Source organism: Zingiber officinale, chromosome 1B (assembly GCF_018446385.1).
Source record: "Zingiber officinale cultivar Zhangliang chromosome 1B, Zo_v1.1, whole genome shotgun sequence".
NCBI classification, from domain to species: Eukaryota; Viridiplantae; Streptophyta; class Magnoliopsida; order Zingiberales; family Zingiberaceae; genus Zingiber; species Zingiber officinale.
In genome coordinates, this window is record NC_055986.1 from 133,714,589 (window position 1) to 133,733,818 (window position 19,230).

Here is a 19,230-nt window from a genome sequence, read left to right on the forward strand (position 1 = left end):
TATGAAATCATATCAGTTCCAACGTGAGTATGATATGATTTATATCAGAAAAGGTATTAATTTTTGATGATTTATCTTATTGTTGAGTAAACATTTCTTTAAAATAAAGTCATAGAACAAACTAACCTTACAAACACATGTTGTGAAGAAACATCTGCATATAGTTTATTCTTGCTGTTACGGTGGGCTTTTTTTCATTTTAAAAAACAAAGAGAAAAAAAAAATGGAGGTGTGATGTGGATGTATCTCATGTTCACTTCTAAAATCACCACCATACAAATTGTGCACAGATTTTATGACCAATTTTCTTCCTAGAAAGACAAGAAGGGAAAAGGATCTACGTTATATAACTATGGGTAAATGCAATAAGTAAAATCTTCATTCAACACAAATTCTAAAATGCATCTAGATTTAGTGACATATATTATCAGATTGAATCAAAATTGAACTTTTGTTTATATTGATAGTTTCTACGTATTATTTTGATTTTATGATTGTGATATGATTTCATATCAGACACATATTAGTATTTTTTTAATTAATTTTTCTATTAATATTTGAACATCTCCTTAGATATCGAAATAAGCAATGGATAATACTGTTTGACTCCTTGCAATCTCAGAAATTTACATGACCTAAAATGAGTCTAATTAAAAATGTCTAAATCCATCAGTGGATTTTAATCGAAACCTACTAATTGATCTAAACTGGTTCGATTGGACCTATTTAAGTCCTATGGATTACTAAGACTACAAGCAGTCTAATAGTCTCTTTCATTACTTATTTCGGCTTCTTAAAATGTTATCGAATAAATCAACTAAATCTTAAATATATTGTGAACTTGATATGATTTTTATACGAGACCCATGCTATATATGTATGCATGCAAATGATAGAAGAAAGAGAAGAGATGAGAGGAACAAGGAGACGAAAGAAAAGAAAGAGAAAAACGAGAGAGAAATGAAAAAGAGAAGAGTCAGATTTATCAGGAGAATATAATGAAAAGAGCAAAACAGATGTGCCATTTGATAATTATGAAAGTAGCATGTGCCTTTTGATTAATTTAGAAAGGTAAGTGTGCCTTTGATAAATTACCTTATAAAAATTTATTTGTCAAAATAGAATCTAATAATTGATCATTTAATGAATCTCTTTTGAGTAACGAATAGATGATAGATATCTATGTCACTATACAAGAGCATTTATATCGACTTATTTATCTAAAGTATATTATTTAGAGTTAAAAATTTATTTTATTAAATTTAAATTTTTATTTTTTTACTACACTATATATATCAACTTTCTTAAATTTATTTTTTAAATTAAAAAAATATTATTCATAAATATAAAATTTAGGAATTGAATAGAATAATTCGTGAAAAAGAATTTTTAGTTAAAATTAATTTTTAATAGGATAACTGGTCATATAGTGCTCACCCACCTAAATGTCATCACGGTTGTCCAGCATGTCCTGGATTTTTAACCTAGACTGCCTACGTGGAGAGTGACAATTGGTCACAAAATATCATTGCTACGGAGTCTCTTATTCGAGGTCCTATAAATACCCTATCCAGCCATCCTTTTGGTCAAGCTTTTATTCTTCTTTTGCCGGCGCGTCAGGACTAGGGTTTTGCTTCAGATCCTTATCTTTCTCGTTCGAAGGTGAACCATCCCAGCGGACTCCTTTAGTCAAGTATCTGCGTCTGTGTTAATTTTATTTGATCGTATGCTTGCTTTGAGTATTATTTTTATTTTGTTTTTCGAGTATCTCGTGGATAACTGGTCCTCTCTTCGCAGAAGTTTTATTTTTGTTTAAATTGTGGTTGTAAGTCTGGATCTGGATGATCGATGTCAGTGGTTGAAGGAATTATGTTCGTCGATGTCCGATCTGGTTCAGATCTGCTGAAATAAAGTATATCGTTGATACCGTTCTAGTTCGTGTAGAAGCACTGATTTTAGCAGAGTTCTGGTTGTAAATAACCTTTAGATTTGTTTCCATCTGAGAGGTATTCTATAGTTGATAGTGAACTCTTGTTGTCTTTTAAAAAAAAGCCTTTTTTCCCTTTTTCCTTTTTTAAAAAAGCGAGTTCTTGCTGTAACTATTTGAAACAATGACGGACCAATAGTCTTTTTTGTCCGATATGATATGAACATCATTAAAGTAACATAGATGAGTCGTGCCTTCTTTATTTCTTCAATCTTATGTTCCATTTCCCCCCTTCTTCCTTGTAGATTCAAGTGCATCTAGATTTCAACTATTTGATACAAGATGAGGCCCATTTTTTGTGGAAACTTTGAGTATGACGCTCGCCAATCTGAGTTGGAGCGCCTTTTCAGCAGATATGGGAAGGTTGACAGGGTAGATATGAAATCAGGTAAATTTTATTTCCCAAAGATCTGATCTACTGCGTGTTAATAGGAACTTAGGTCCTACTTTGTCTTGTGCTATGCTTTATTTTGTTTGAATTGATCAATAACTCTTTGGATATGCTATTATATACAACTGGTCTTTAAGATTGGTTGTATTTTTGGTTTAGATCAGTAAGTTCTGTTTAATTTTTTGTTACCTGTGCTGTTTGCTTCTCCATTTGCCTGACTTGCTCAAGAATTGAAGCAATTGTGTAGAGATCACAAAGGGAGATACTTATTTGCAAGTCCTGTTTAAGAATGTTCTCTCACTCTATAGTTGGTTTAACAAATATTGATATCAAATTTTACATAAGTTTTACATGGTGTAATTGTTTTGAAACGGATGACATATGAGCCAATTGATTACAGAAGTATTAAAGACATCATAATGGTTAATTCCGTCACTGGTACTTTTTCTCCACTGGGAGAGTCCTCTATATCGCAAGGTGACCCGATGAATTAACTGAAGCAGCTTGTACGCTCCAGTTTTGCCTTCAGTTACGAGACAATACAGCATCACCATGGAAATCGTTTTGTTGAGTTTTGAAGAATTGGAAGGATCAGTCTAGTGAATGAGAGTATTTTATTTTAAGGTTAGCCCACATACTCAACACTTTCTTTGGTGCAGGAATATCTGGAGAACCTATTCTCTTCCTCGATGATGAGGTGGCATCATCTTTCCTGCCGAGCCTCATCTCCTTGCCTATTTCCAGGAGCTGATCCGATCAACCTTGCTCTATGGCACTGTCCACCTGGAATCATTTTCCAGCAAGTCCATTGACTTCCATTTTCTATGAACCTTGCCCATCCTTCCCATCCGGTCATGTTCTCCATGCCCTTGCCGCCGACAGGCTGGAGAATAGATGAAGAACGCACGATCTCTTCAATGGCCTACCACAACAGACTTACTTTGCCCTATTATACCATGACATCATTTAGTTCTACTTCTACATATGAGGTCTGTTCTTGATTTTTCTCATATTTAGCTTTGACAGAAATGAGATGTCTTTTCTTTAATAATTTGTAGAATTCAAAGAGACATACCAGACTCAGTGGTTTCAGGAAATTTGTGTAGCTTAGCTTTAGTTCCTAAGATGTCTCTTTGTGATTTTACTAAATTCTTTCTCTTTCATAACAAATGTGCAGGATTTGCATTTATTTACATGGAAGATGAACGGGATGCTGAGGATGCTATTCGTGCCCTTGATAGGACTGAGTTTGGGAGACAGGGAAGGCGGCTTCGTGTTGAATGGACGAAGGTAAACACAACTGAATAGCCTGCCCCTTTGTGTCTTATAATTTGGTTTTAAAAAAAATCTAAATACTTGACAGCAAGAGCGAGGTGGCAGTAGGCGATCAGGCAGTTCAAGAAGGTCTCCTGCAAACATGAAGCCTACAAAAACTTTGTTTGTCATAAACTTTGATCCAATCAATACAAGGACGAGAGATTTGGAGAGACACTTTGAACCTTATGGGAAGATATCAAACGTTAGGATTAGAAGAAATTTTGCGTTTATCCACTTTGAGGATCAGGAGGATGCTTCAAAAGCTTTAGAGGCAACTAACATGAGGTTTCTTCTCCTTTCTACCAATATTAACTTTTTTCACATACTGTGTTATTCTTTTCTTTTTTCTTAATTTTTTTACTGTATATGTTTACAGAGGGACCTTATATATATATATATATTTTTACAAATATCTCATTTGTCTTCTTCCTTTCAGTTATTAATTAAAGTGACTTTAATTCATTTAATCTCAAACATTCCTTTGTATTGCCAAAGAAAATGCCATTTTGATTGACTTGTTTATTTGTCTTCTACTTGTGCATCTTATGCTCGGTTAGAATCTAATAATATGATTGTAGTGCTGTATTATGATTGCCTGTTGATGACAGAGAGTTATAAGACAAGTTCTTGTTTTTGGGTTTTCTGAAGGCTAATAAAGGAGGTTTCTTCTCCTTTCTACCAATTTTAACTTTTTTCACATACTGTGTTATTCTTTTCTTTTTTCTTAATTTTTTTAGTGTATATGTTTACAGAGGGACCTTATATATATATATATTTTTACAAATATCTCATTTGTCTTCTTCCTTTCAGTTATTAATTACAGTGACTTTAATTCATTTAATCTCAAACATTCCTTTGTATTGTCAAAGAAAATGCCATTTTGATTGACTTGTTTATTTGTCTTCTACTTCTTGTGCATCTTATGCTTGGTTAGAATCTAATAATATGATTGTAGTGCTGTATTATGATTGCCTGTTGATGACGGAGAGTTATAAGACAAGTTCTTGTTTTTCAGTTTTCTGAAGGCTAATAAAAAGGCGGGTGGGTAATAATTTTTAGGAGTTACTAAACCTGGAAGATGAAAATAATTTTATGGACTATCATTTTTTCTTTGTATTAGCATTTGGGTTGTCTATGCTTTCAAAGGAAGATGAAATTTGTATGTAACATGAATAGTAAGTTTTTGAATGCTGCATGGATAAATACAGAAGAGGTGTTATTGTTGTATTCTGGTCAAGGATCAAGTTTTTGAATGCTCTGGTGAAAATTGACCTTGTTTGAAATGTTTTTGTTCTTTTAATTGTAGCATGAATATGATTTTCTTTCGATGGAGGATATTAGATGTTTTGGTGGGGGTCAGGTTGCCTAACCTTTTTTTTTCTATAATTTCTTGTTCATGCTTGTATATATTTGGCTGATGTGAACTTTCCTGTGGCAATGCAATTTGTGGATATACTGATATTATCTGAGCATTTTTTCATGATACTAAAGTCTTGTGTAGAATTCAATAATGGGATATCCACGTAGTTGGGGGTTCTTTGTTTTTTATAATAAGAGATAGAGTCCAATGGTGTATCAAGATACATATAGCTGATATTATTTAATGAGATAAAGTTTGGTTGTTGTTGGTTGTTATATTTCCATGGGACAAGTTCTTTGACATCAATGAACGTCAAACCAATGAATGATGTGTATAACTTGCGGCATTGCTTTTGTGTTTGTCTTATCCCCTTAATGTTGCAGTAAATTGTTGGATCGGATTATATCCGTGGAGTATGCTCTTCGTGATGATGATGACAAAAGAAATGGGTACAGCCCTGAGAGAAGAGGTAGAGATAGATCCCTGGAAAGGAGAGGCCGTGACAATGGGCGTTCTCCAAGTCCATATGGAAGAGGCAGGGAGAGGGATAGCCCTGATTATGGTCGTGGTTCAAGTCCATACAACAAACTGGAAAAAAGGGGCAGTCCTAATTATGGAAGAGCTGAAAGCCCTGGGAATGAAAGGTATGCTATTATGAAGCTTTCTCTCACTGCTGCTTGCATATCTTTTCTGTCTTGATGATTTCCTCTTAAAAATCTTGTGCAGAGATTCTCCTAGGCAAGAAAGGGAGTGAGTGTCAGCTTATGCAACGCAGATTCTACTTTAGTGTCGAATCAAGCACTGTTAATGAATGTTGTGCTTTATATGCATCTGTCTTGAACTATTTGTGCTTTAGGCAGTGGACAAAATTATGTGTTCTGTGTTCCAATAGTTCTGGAGCTTTTTCTTATGGACTAGCTTGTGATTAGTATGGTGAAAATTTCCAACTGCAGTACTAGTTGTGAACCATTTTGCATGTCTTCATTTGCAATGTTGGCATGTGTATTGAAGTGAAGCTTAGAGTGATGCACTCATTATTTGATATATTATTTAAAGTTTAAAATTATTTTAGTGGTTAAATTTTTAGAGTCTATTGATTTTTAAAACATCAGGATGGGTCAGTCAATGTGCTTCGTTTCCACTATTTATGTTTTTCCGTGACATCTCGTGGAGTGGGATGGTTGAAGAGTATGGATCTGGTTACTGCCTTATTCAAACTGTTTTATAACGAGATATTGATTGCAGTAAGTAATCTTTTACCTGTCAAGGGAGTTGCTAAGGATTGTAATATATAATAAATGGTTGTTTGCTGGAATTGTGGAAGGGGAGTGCTGGGTCGGCAAAAGAAATGCCTCGTGCTGCCGGGAATGAGAATTCATGTCAGGCTCAGCCATTTGATTCAAGACAGCTCACCAGAAAAACCAATCAGCCGGAAGCTCTCTCTCTTCGCAAGCTCTTGCTCTTCATCCGTGGTCGCTTCTGAATTCGGTCAGAAGAAAGAGAAGAGAAAGAAGCGGAGGGGAGAGAAAGAGTCCCAAATGAAGATCTCGTATATCCTAACTCAATAGTTAAAAATCGAATTAATTGATATTTTATTAGTTCAGGTTATCTGATTTTATGGAAAAATTTAATATTTAGTTAATTAAAAAAAATTAATTTATTCGATTTCAATTTTAATCGAATGCTCATCCCTAATCATTATACGTCGGGGTTGAGAGCCTTCCTTTTTTATTTTTGTAATCGGGTATCCAATTTTGGTGAGCTAACTAATCTCGGAATGGATGATCCGATCTCACATTTCATCCACTAAGTAAATTAGCAAATGCTTGTTATTGTCAATCTAGAGCGGCCAACTCTCAAAGTTTGAGATCCCTTAAAGGAAAATGTTCTACAATGGATCGTAGTTAAGATTCGAACCGTAGATATTTAAGATACTTGAATAATCATCGGAGGAGTAACTGATCGCTACGCCAAAGCTTCATGGGTTAATATCCTTCCTTTTCATATCCTATTGTAGTAAAAAAGATGATTACGCTTACTTAGACGTCCCTTATAGCTCGTCCCCAGGTTATATGAAGAAAGGTAAATTACGAGGTCAGCTTATAGCTAACCGTCAAGTAGTTAAAGGGTGGGAGGAGTTTTTTTCTCCCAAGGACATGCACCTACTAGGAATTGACCCCTTGTCTCATTGTAGTAAAATTGCCACCCTCTAGCCAATTGGCCAACCTCGTAGGGACTTCCTTTTCATATCCTAATTTAAGTGTTTGATGCACAACAAGAAGGTAAATCATTGGTAGCAAAACTATGAAACCGTCACCACGGCGACTCCTCCAAGATGACCCCCATTATCTGGAAGGGAGATAAATCATGAAGAATTTCGTTCAACAACAATAATACATATAAGGAAGAGTTGAGACAACTAATGAGACATTCCATATCTACTGGGAATCAATCTCAGACTCATTGACAATAACATTATTGCATGAACCAAGGGACAAAAGGTAAATCATCATAAAGATGGCAAGTGCACTCTTGGCATTCATGAGAAATATAACTTTATTTTTCATGTTGGGAGATTGTTTGTACAATTACATTTAGATTAAAGTTGACCAGTTTAACTAAGCTCGAGTTGATTCAAGGTTTAGTTTCGATGTTTCAAAAATATGTGAAGAAGAGGTCAAGTATGTCAAGGTCAACCAGATACTTGACAATATGTGAGAGAGAAATCAAGTAAGTCACGGAGGACTGAATACTTGTCTTGTAAAGTCCTAACTAAAAGTTAGACAAGAAAAATGCTTAACTCGAGAGTTAGGCAAAGAAAAGTCCAAGTGAGTCAAGGAGGATCGCATGTTGGCAAAGGAAACCTCAAATTACGATTAGGCAAAGAAAAATCCAAGTAGGTCAAGGAGGACTGCACATTGGAAAAGGGAAGTTCTAATTGTGGTTAGGCAAAGGGAAGTCTAAATGGGTCAAGGAGGATTGCATGTTGGCAAAGAAAAGTCCTAATTGTGGTTAGGAAAAGGAATATTCAAGTGGATTAAGGAAAACCGTACATTGGTAAGAGAAAAACTCTAATTGCAGTAAGGCAAGAAGCAAATCTAAGTAGGTCGAGGTAGATCGTACTTTGTGATTGGAAGTCTAACAAGAACTTGGCAAAGAGAAAATCCAAGTGGGTCAAAGGTTGACCGGAAACTTGGCATAAGAGAAAGTCCAAGTGGGTCAAAAGGTTGACCGGATACTTGGTGGGGAAGACACAACAAGTCACAGTTGACCGGATGTTGGGCAAGGAGAACCCTAGACTCGGATCAAGTGCATTAGGGTTGGTCAATCGATTTAGACTCGAGTAGGACATAACTAATTGATTAGGTAATCAATTAGAGTGACATTTCACACGAAGGTGCCGAAATCAATATGGGCAATCAATTCCTGCCATGTTAATTGACTGGGATGATCAATTACGAAGATATTAATCAATTAGGCAGTTTACTAATCAATTAAGAGCTCTTTGTCTCGAGAAGCATAGTGAGTTGGGGAATTGATTGACCAATTGATTCAGCCCAAGTCAATCGATTGACATAATTGTTATGTCACCGCAAGTGCACGATCACGTCGTCAGTAATATAAAAGATTATCGATCCCACAAGGACCGTTGATTAAGCACTAGTTAACTTCACACGACGAATTATCTAGACAATCAAAGGTTAATTGGAAAAGAGAGAGTGAAAAAAAGATAGAATGTAAAGAGTAGAGAAAGAGGGAGAATTGGATTTGGGGATGGATAGATACTAGGGTTTCGGTTTTACTATGACGCTAGTTAATACCCCTATGCATTGTTCATCTACCTAACTCTATGCTTAAACTCGTGTAGGAGTTCTAACTAAAGTCCGGTACTATCTCGCGAAGATTGCACCGAAGATTTTACCCAAGTTCTACCGCTATTAAGTAGAAGAGGCAATTTAGGAAGTTCGATTATAGGGAACATCCTTCTGTCACAAGGGCCCACGGTCCACGTTCCTAGATTACACAGATCACTTCCTAACGTTAGATTAATGTAATTAATTAGAAGAGGTAATTTAGAAAGTCCGATTATAGGGAACATCCTTCTCACACAAGGACCCACGATCCACGTTCCTAGATTACACAAGTCACTTTTTAACATTAATTTGGGAGAACCCTTTTAAACTCTAATTAGTTTTCCTAGTAGAGAGTCGATCCCCATTTCAAGAAACTATCGTAGAAAGTAAGAGATACCTTCTGTCACAAGGTGCCATGATCTTAGATTACAAGGCTCTTCCTCTACATGGTGATCTAACCCTATATCTACATGGATTTACCTCACACACATTTCGTCAAACGTGTTAGGATCTCTTCATACGGCTAGAGAGGGGGTGTGAATAGCCGACCCCAATTGCTCGCGTTTCTTTCTACAAACTAGGGTTAGCGCAGCGGAAACTAAATGTAGAAAGAAAACAGGAGAAGAAATCAAACCTCAACGCAAGGATGTAACGAGGTTCGGAGATGAAACTCCTACTCCTCGGCGTGTCCGTAAGGTGGACGAAGCCTATCAATCCGTCGTTGGATGAGTCCCCGGAGAACCGGCTAATATCAACTCCTTGTGGGTGGAGAAACCTCGCCACAATCACTTGCAACAGCAAGCTAAGAGTACAAGAGAATAGCAAGAACAAAATACAACAAGAATGTAAACACAGTAGCTTGCCTTCTCATCGACTGGGGTCCCGGATGAAGTAGCAACTTCACGGACAGATGCAACAAGCAACTCAGCAGCAGCTGATCCAGTCGTGGAATGAAGCTCACGCGAAGCTTCGACAAGGAGGAGCTCAACAAAGCTCAAGCACAACAACACTTCACAACAGGAAGGAAGAAGAAGAAATCTTGGTGCAGCAGCAGCCCTCGACCCCTTTATACCTGCGAAGAAGACAGCGAAGAAACTAGCCGTTGCGTCGCAACGGCTAGAACCCTGATCGGTCTGCAGACCGATCAGCCTAGGCGCATGAAGCTTCTGTTTGTCACCTGATCGGTCCCCAGACCGATCAGGTGTCGCGATCGAAGCCCTGATCGGTCCACAGACCGATCAGGCTTATGCCTGATCGGTCTTGCCGACCGATCAGGCCATGGGTGGATCGGTCAGCAGACCGATCCACGGCTTTCTTCTCGCGAGGTTGCGTTGCCTCCTGATCGGTCTCCAGACCGATCAGATTACAATCAGTGAGCCACTGATCTGATTCTGATCGGTCACCAGACCGATCAGGGCAAACGCAGTATCACTGGATCGGTCACCAGACCGATCCAAACTTCTCAGCCCTAGACCTAAGGCTTCCACACCAACATTCGGTCAACCTTGACCTGTTGGTACATCATTCCTAGCATCCGGTCACTCCCTTGACCTGCTAGCACTTCCCGCTAATTGTCCGGTCAATCCTTTTGACCCACTTAGACTTCTCCACACCAGATGTCCGATCACCCTTGATCCATCTGGATTTTTCCCTTGCCCGGCTTCACTCACCAGGACTTTCCACACTGCCTAACATCCCAGTTAGGACTTTCTCACTGTCTGGCTTCACTCACCAGGACTTTCCAACTGCCTAACATCCCAGTTAGGACTTTCCCTCGTGCCAAGCTCCCTGCTTGGACTTCTCCGTGCCAAGTCTCCATACTTGGACTTTTCCAGTGCCAAGTCTCCATACTTGGACTTTTCCCGTGCCAAGTCTCCACACTTGGACTTTTCGCGTGCCAAGCTCCCTGCTTGGACTTTTCCAGTGCCAAGTCTCCACACTTGGACTTTTCCGTTGCCAAGTCTCCATACTTGGACTCTTTCCCGAATCAGGTCAACCAGGTCAACCTTGACCTACGGTTGCACCAATAATCTCCCAAACATCTATTCTTGTCCCATATCAAGAATAGAACTTCTCTTCTCGTCAAACATCGTCAAACATAACTCGTCAAACATCAAAACACAACTCGAGTCAAGTCAACTCGAGTCTGGTCAACCAGGTCAACCTTGACCTAAGATTGCACCAACAATCTCCCCCTTTTTGATGTTTGACAAAATCCAAAATCAAGTTAGGTTAACCCGATAACCTAACTTAGGTTTTCCAATGTTCTTCCTTGAACATTCTTCCAAAATCTACACTCTCCCCCTTGGGACATCTCTCCCCCTTTTTGACACACATCAAAAAGAGGGAATCAAGGTTAAGAGTTTCTTCCTAATGAAAGTCCCATACCTTTCATTGAAACTCTTAATTTCCCCCTTGATACTAAACACAACAATCAACTTAGTGATAATCCCATATCACTCAAGTCTTTAGGAGTAAAAACTCCCCCTAAAAGTCAACTCCCCCTTGACTAATAGGTAAAACTCTCCCTAAAGGCCAACTCCCCCTTGGCCATTGCGCCAACAATGTCTTGGAGAGTTTCAATCCTTTAGAGATCCGAAACTCAACTCCCAAAAACTGAAATTTCAGACATCCAGTCGAATTTCAGCAATTCAGCACGCACTGATCGGTCCCCAGACCGATCAGGAACCCCTTGGATCGATTCCCAAATCGATCCTCTTTCTGGATCATCACTGATCGGTCACCAGACCGATCAGGCCTTCCCTGGATCGGTCCGGTGACCGATCCAGACTCTGAAATCAGAGATTTCTGATTTTCCTCCCCGGGAGAAATTCAGAAACTCCTAGAAAATTCCAGAAAATTCGAAAAATTATAAAATTTTGAGGATATATTCCTCATAACATATACTATCATGGAAAAATATTTTTCTATGAAAATAACTTCCATTTTTCAATCTTGATACAAAGTTCAAAAACTTTGAAATAGTTCAAGTTTAACTCAACTTTGTATCACAATGTTCAATGATGAATGCAATCACTAAGATGGCTTCATCAAGGTTTTCCAAATCAATTTCAAAATGATTTTAAACCTTTTAATTTAGGACCATAATCTTAGGGCTAAATGTACATGACTTGTACACAAGCTTTCCCTATGATCCTCCATTTCTTGAATTAGGCTCATCTAGGTACAAGAACTATGCACCTTGATCCTAATTCATGATCCTAATATCTCACACACATCTAAAGTGTATCAAACACATCCATGGCAATTTTGATGTGAGATATGGGTTTAGGTATCTTAGACTAAGGTCTCATGCATTTTCTAAACACAAATTTGATCTCAATATCAAAATGTGTTTTTCATCCTTAAATCAATTCAATTGATTATTAATGCAAGAGATGATGACATGGCATATAATGATATCATAAGTAAAAACATGTGCCAATGTCATGATGTCATGGCATAAAGTTTGAAAACTTAAATAAAGCATGACATATAAACTAGCCTAAGCATTATCATGACATTTCAAATGATAATAAAACTAAACATGATGTCATGACATGTGAGGGCAATCAATCATGGCAAGATTTAGCATAAATAAATATACCTAGATTACCTATCTAAGTATCCTTAACCACTTTGCTAACCTAAAATTTAACCCTTGATTGCCCTAAAATGCCAAAATCCTAATTTTGACACTTCTTGAACTCTAGATTAATTCATGCCACTTAAAGATCAAATTTATCCTCAAAACTTTGCATGTTTCATTTTTCCTCGAGAGTTCTCTAGATTTTCCCAAATTGTGCCAATTAAAATCATTCTTTTCCATAATAGCACATTTTACTCTTCCAAGGAGTAAATGATAATTCCATTTCATTTTCAAAGGTTCACAAAACCTTGAAAATGCTCCTTGAGTGTCAATTTCCTCAAAGTTGGGTTAACTACCCTTCTTATTGGAGTTGACACTCTCTAACCCATTTATGGGGTAGAGAAGATGCTCCTAGGAACCCAATATCTATGTGAGCTCATTGGGTTCACTAAATATTCACTAGGGATGACTTCCCTAGCATCCCTCCTAATGACCCTCTTAGGCTTTGAAGCCTTGGTCATTTGGGACTCATCAAGATCAACTCTAGGGGTGACTCCCCTTGTGACCTTGGTGGTGGTCTTCCTAGCCCTAGGTTTTGTTCCATAATCGAATGGAACACTATGATAAGTGGGCTTGACCACTTGGGACTTAGGTTTGTGACCCAAACCTTTCTTGTCCTTGGACTTGGGTTTTTGACTCTTAAACCCTAGAGATGACTTCTCCATGTTTTTAAGAGCCTTTTCTAAATTATCAAGTCTTGACCTCAAGACTTGATTTTCCCTCTCTAATACCTCAAGTGTTAATTTGTCATTTTCTCTTGAGATATTCCTAGGCATGTGTCTAGTCTTCTTGGGATTTCTACCTAGGTTTTCCTTAACTTTAGAAGCGTTAATCCTAGGGTTGGTATTTCTAGTGTTATCCTTACCTAGGCTAACATGTTTAGCTCCTAAGCACATGTATTGGTTCCTAAAGTTAGCATGCTTATCATTATTAACAATTGCAACAAAACTACTAGCATGAGTTTTATTAGAATTGCAATAATGAACTTTAGAGATTACCTTAGGGTTTGCCTTAGCCCCCCTATTGATGTGCTTGGTTTCTTGTCCTTGTGAGGTTGCCTCCCCCTCGGACATTGGCTCCTATAGTTGTTGGTTGCTACTCGGAAAACCTATAGGTTCCACTGTACAAAAATTTTGTACAAAGGTCTGAACCTTTTCCTAGCTACCATGTGTTCTTTTAAATTAAATTTTGGATCGCCTGCGGAACTTAACACGTTTGATCCAAAACTTAATCTATTTGTTCTTTTAGGTTTTGACTTGGATCTCCTGCGGAACTTAACACGTTCGACCCAAGTCTCCTTAAGTTATTAATTTCATTAAATATTAATTTCCATAAAAGGTTCCCAGTACTGACGTGGCGAGGCACATGGCCTTCTTGGATATGGGAGCAACCACCACCGACTAGACAAAACCTTTAATAGAAAGCTAATATTTAATTTCCTAAAATAACTTTAGGTTAACCAAAGAGAACAATCAAATCACAAGGAAAAGAAAGAAACAAAAGAACACAACTTCGAAAAACCATATTCGAAATTCTAGAACGTAAGCCTCTTGTATTTGGTATTATTTCCATAAATAACTAGCATGATGCGGAAATAAAATTTACTAGTTATACCTTGTAGAAAAACCTCTTGATCTTCTACCGTATTCCTCTTCTAACCTCGGACGTTGTGTGGGCAACGATCTTCCGAGACGAGAAACCACCAATCACCTTCTTCTCCTCCTAGCTAGGTTCGGCCAACAAAGAGGAAGCTTCACCAAGGAAGAAAAACAAAATACTAACCAAGCTCCAAGAGATGCTAGCTTTCTCTCCTTCTTCTTCTTCTTCTCCGAGTAGTATCCGGCCACCACAAGAGCTCCAATAGAAGGGTAGGGTTCGGCCACCACAAGAGGAAGAGAGGAGAGGTTGGCCGGCCACACCAAGGAACAAAAGAGGGAGAGGAATAATAGATGTTGTATCTTGTGAAGGCACCCTCACCCCTTCTTTTATATTCCTTGGCCTAGGCAAATTAGGAAATTTAATTACAATAAAATTTCCTTAATTTCCTTGACATGATTTAATTGAGAAAAATTAAATAAAATTTCCCAATTTAATCTCTAATGGCCGGCCACTTCTAGAGGAAATAAATTAGACAAGTTTTAATCAACAAATTAAAACTTCCTAATTTGTTTCCGGAAATTTTAAAAATAAAATTTCTCTTTAAAAATCTCTTCATGGTTGATAAAGGAAATTTCTATAATTTTAATTTTATCAATATGTGGATAATTTTTAAAGAGAAAATAAAATAACTCATCAATCTACAAATAAGGAAAGAGATCTAATCTCTTTCTTTAATCTTTTGTAGATCTTTTACAAGAGAGATATTTTAATTTTAATTCACTTTAAAAAATTATTTCTTCCACATAATAAAAACTAAAATTAAAATCCCTTTTTAATTTAATTTGGCCGGCCCCACTAGCTTGGGTTCAAGCTAGGGCCGGCCACCCAATAATATACCTAGGCCGACCCTAGCTTGGTTCCCAAGCTAGCTTGGCCGGCCCCTTATTAGTGGGTATAGAAGGTGGGTATAGGTGGGTATAAAACTTCTACAAATAAGAGGCTACGATAGGGACCGAGAGGAGGAATTGGTTTTGGTCTCCCGATAAAATTAAGCATCCCGTGTTCGCCCCTAACACACAACTTAATTTTATCAATGATAATTCATTCCACTAGAGAATTATCATTGAACTACCGCACCAATCCCAAATTACATTTTTGGGCTCCTTCTTATTATGAGTGTGTTAGTCTCCCTGTGTTTAAGATATCAAATGTCCACTAATTAAGTGAGTTACTGACAACTCATTTAATTAATATCTAAGTCCAAGAGTAGTACCACTCAACCTTATTATCATGTCGGACTAAGTCCACCTGCAGGGTTTAACATGACAATCCTTATGAGCTCCTCTTGAGGACATTATCAACCTAGTATCTCTAGGACACAGTTTCCTTCTATAATCAACAACACACACTATAAGTGATACCATTTCCCAACTTATCGGGTTTATTGATTTATCGAACTAAATCTCACCCATTGATAAATTAAAGAAATAAATATCAAATATATGTGCTTGTTATTATATTAGGATTAAGAGCACACACTTCCATAATAACCGAGGTCTTTGTTTCTTTATAAAGTCAGTATAAAAGAAACGACCTCAAATGGTCCTACTCAATACACTCTGAGTGTACTAGTGTAATTATATAGTCAAGATAAACTAATACCTAATTACACTACGACCTTCCAATGGTTTGTTCCTTTCCATCATGGTCGTGAGCTACTGTTTATAATTTATAAGCTACTGATAATATGATCTTCTGTGTGTGACACCACACACCATGTCATCTACAATATAAATTAATTGAACAACTACATTTATCATAAATGTAGACATTTGACCAATGTGATTCTTATTTCTAGATAAATGTTTATACCAAAAGCTAGGCTTTTAGTATACACTCCAACAATCTCCCACTTATACTAAAAGACTAAGCTGCTATATCTGCTGCCATACATCTGATTCCTAACCCTTCAACATGCCCATCAAAAGCTCTTGCCTTAAGGACCTCAGTGGAAGGATCAATAGGTCATCACCTGATGCAATCTAGGCGGCAACAACTTCTCCTCGTTTATACGATTTCTCGTATTGGGTGGTACTTGCGCTCTATTGTGTTTACTTGCCTTATAGACTTATGGTTTCTTCGAGTTTGCTACTGCACCAACATTATTACAATAAATTGTAATAATCTTTGGACAAACCAGAAATCATATCTAAGTCTATCTTGAGGTTATTGAGTCATACAACTTTTAATGGCTACCTCAGAGGCTTGCCATATACTAAGCTTCTATGGTGGAGTCCAGAAAAACACCTATGCTTATCACTCTTCCATAGTTATGACTTTACCTCCTAAAATAAACACAAAACCCCGAGGTTGACTTATTATTGTCCCTATCCGATTGGAGGTCAAAATCCATACAACCCATAGGAACCAAATTAACTGCTTTGTAAGCTAGCATATAATCTTTAGTGCCTCTAAGGTACTTTAATATATACTTTACTGCAGTCCAATGTCCTTGTCTAGGGTTACTTTGATATCTGCTAACTATGCTCTTAGCAAAACAGATTTCTGATCTCGTGCATAGCATACATTAGGTTGTCTAACTGCCGAAGCATAAAGAACTGCCTATATGTCCTCAATCTCCTTTAATGTCATCGGAGACATCTCTTTAGATAAAGACACTCCATGCTTAAAAGGTAAGAAACCTTTTGAGGAGTTTTGCATGCTTAAAACGAGCAAGGATTTTTTCGATGTATCAAGCTTGGAATAAATATATTTTTTCTTGTGATCCCTTATTACTTTGATCTTATATACATTCTCCCAAGTCCTTTATATCGAATTATTTGGACAACCATACCCCTACTTCTGACAACATTTTGATATTGTTTCCAACTACAAAAAATGTTATCTACGTATAGTACAAGAAATACCACCACGTTTCCATCACATCTTTTGTATACACAAAACTTTATCCGTTTACTCAATAAATCCATAGGTGTGGATTACTTTGATAAACTGGATGTTCCAAGACCTTGAAGCTTTGTATCAGTCCATAGACTGATTGAGCTTACACACAAGATGCTCTTAGCACTTTGCAATGAACCCTTCTGGTTGCTTTATATGGATGCTTTCTTCAAGACTTCTATTAAGGAATGCTGTCTTGACATCCACTTGCCAAATAGATAAAAGAATCCGGATAGACTTAAGCATGGCTACCAGTGAAAAAGGTTTCCTTTTTCATCAAGCCTTGCTTTGAAGGTTTCTACCTTCCTGTCTATCCCTCTTTTTCTATTATAGACCTTTTACACCCAAAGGCTTTTACACCACTTGGTGGTTCTACAAGCTTCTAGATTTTATTAGAATACATATATTCTAATTCTATTATTCATTACTCTTTGCCAAGATGCTTCATATTTATCTTGGAGTGCTTCGTCATATGTCCGGAAATCAGGTTCATGTCCTTCAGGGATCGAGTTCAAAAACTCTCCCAAAACATGAATCTTTTAAGGTTGCTTAACAACCCTCCCACTACGACAAGGCATTTTCTGCAATTGTGTATAATTTGTGATACGTGTTGCAGTTTTCTTGTGGTATCTCATCTTGTACAGTTGGTACTAGATTTTCTTAAGAACAAATTTACTTATGAGCACGTGGTTCATTATATAGTTTTTTTCTAAAAATCAGTCATTGATGTTATCAATGACCTTCTAATTTTTAAGACTATAAACCTACTTTTGTTTATCTAGGATAACTTACAAACAAGTGAACTCCTATCCAACTTATCATTATCTCTCTTTAACATATATGTTGGATTACCTGAATCCGAATATGCTTCAAAATAGGCTTACGCCTATTCAACAATTCTATATGAGTAGAGAGTTATGAATTGGAAGACACTATGTTCACTTTCATTTTCAGAGTTTATCCTTAAAACAAATTTGGTAATTTTCTGAATAACTCATCATCTATCTAATTATTCCATAAGAGTTCTTTACCTTCTTTCTACTACACCATTCTGTTGGGGTGTACCAGATGCAGTTAGTTGGGATTGAAATCCAACTTCTGATAAGTGACTCCTAAAATCTCTCAAGAGGTACTTGCCACTACGATCTTCCATAGTGACTTTTTACTTTATTCCTCCACATCAACCTTGTACTCTTTGAACTAATCAAAGTACTTAGTCTTGCGGTACATTAAGTAAATTTATTTGTATATTGAATAGTTGTCTATAAATTAGACAAAATATTCAATACTACCTCTTGTCTGGATAGTCATAGGATCACATAAATCAGAATGAACCGATTTCAACATATCTTTGACTCCATACCCCTTGGGCTTAAAAGCTTCTTGGTTATTTTTCTTCCAAGTAGGACTCGCAGGTTGGAAAGATTTTCACTACCAATGAACCCAAAAGTTCATCAGCTACCAATGAATCCTACTCAAGTATAACCTAGCTTTATATGCCAAAGATATAATTGGTTCATTTCCGAAGGTTGCTTTCTCTTAAAATTTAGAAGATGTGTTACTAATTTCCATTTGTTGCATCGTGGGAGTTATTGGATTATAAATTGTCAACCATCATACCAGAATAGATAACTTTCCTATTTTTCTTGATAACAACTTTGTTATCAAAATAGACACAATATCTATAATAGTTTAGAAACTGAAATCAGGTTCTTTCTAAACTTGGTACGTAAAGACAATTACTTAAAATCCATATTTTATTCTTATCAAAGGATAAACATCTCCCACTGCAACAGCTACCACTTTTACAGTAGTGCCCATGTGGACGGTGATTTACCTTTCATTTAGTTGTCGGGTTTCCTGGAACCCTGCAATGAATTGCAGACATGATTAATGGCATCTTGTATCTACACTCCAGGTTCTAGTAGATAACACCACTGGACATGTTTCAACTAATGAATTAAATACATCTAAATTGTTCTTAGTTCTAAGAAGACAGTCTACCTTAATGTCCAAGTCCTATTTCCAATCATTACAATTGGGACTAATAAGTCTTTTTCTATAGTATGACTACTAGGGATTGACAAACATCCTAAGAATCACAAAATATTT

At 37.0% G+C, this 19,230-nt stretch overlaps 1 protein-coding gene across 2 annotated transcripts; it reads left to right on the top strand.

Moving 5' to 3' along the window:
* The first annotated feature begins 1,572 nt into the window (after positions 1–1,572).
* Positions 1,573–6,099, top strand: LOC121980152 (serine/arginine-rich splicing factor RS41-like). 2 transcript variants are annotated; one of them, XM_042532115.1, is made up of 6 exons: positions 1,573–1,662; positions 2,233–2,375; positions 3,556–3,668; positions 3,742–3,980; positions 5,439–5,699; positions 5,782–6,099. In XM_042532115.1, exons 2-6 carry the CDS (start codon positions 2,270–2,272, stop codon positions 5,807–5,809), a joined length of 747 nt encoding a protein of 248 aa, XP_042388049.1. In that variant the 5' UTR covers positions 1,573–1,662; positions 2,233–2,269; the 3' UTR covers positions 5,810–6,099. The 2 variants fall into 2 exon arrangements, with proteins under 2 accessions (XP_042388049.1, XP_042388056.1); XM_042532122.1 differs by lacking the exon at positions 1,573–1,662 and adding an exon at positions 3,038–3,367 and having other exon boundaries at positions 2,237–2,375.
* The last annotated feature ends 13,131 nt before the right edge of the window (positions 6,100–19,230 follow it).

Excerpts from the sequence above, each read along its gene's own strand:
- LOC121980152 (XM_042532115.1), top strand. The coding sequence starts at position 2,270 with ATGAGGCCCATTTTTTGTGGAAACTTTGAGTATGACGCTCGCCAATCT. Across the intron at positions 2,376-3,555 it reads CAGGGTAGATATGAAATCAG|GATTTGCATTTATTTACATG; the intron begins GTAAATTTTATT and ends ACAAATGTGCAG. Across the intron at positions 5,700-5,781 it reads GAAAGCCCTGGGAATGAAAG|AGATTCTCCTAGGCAAGAAA; the intron begins GTATGCTATTAT and ends AATCTTGTGCAG.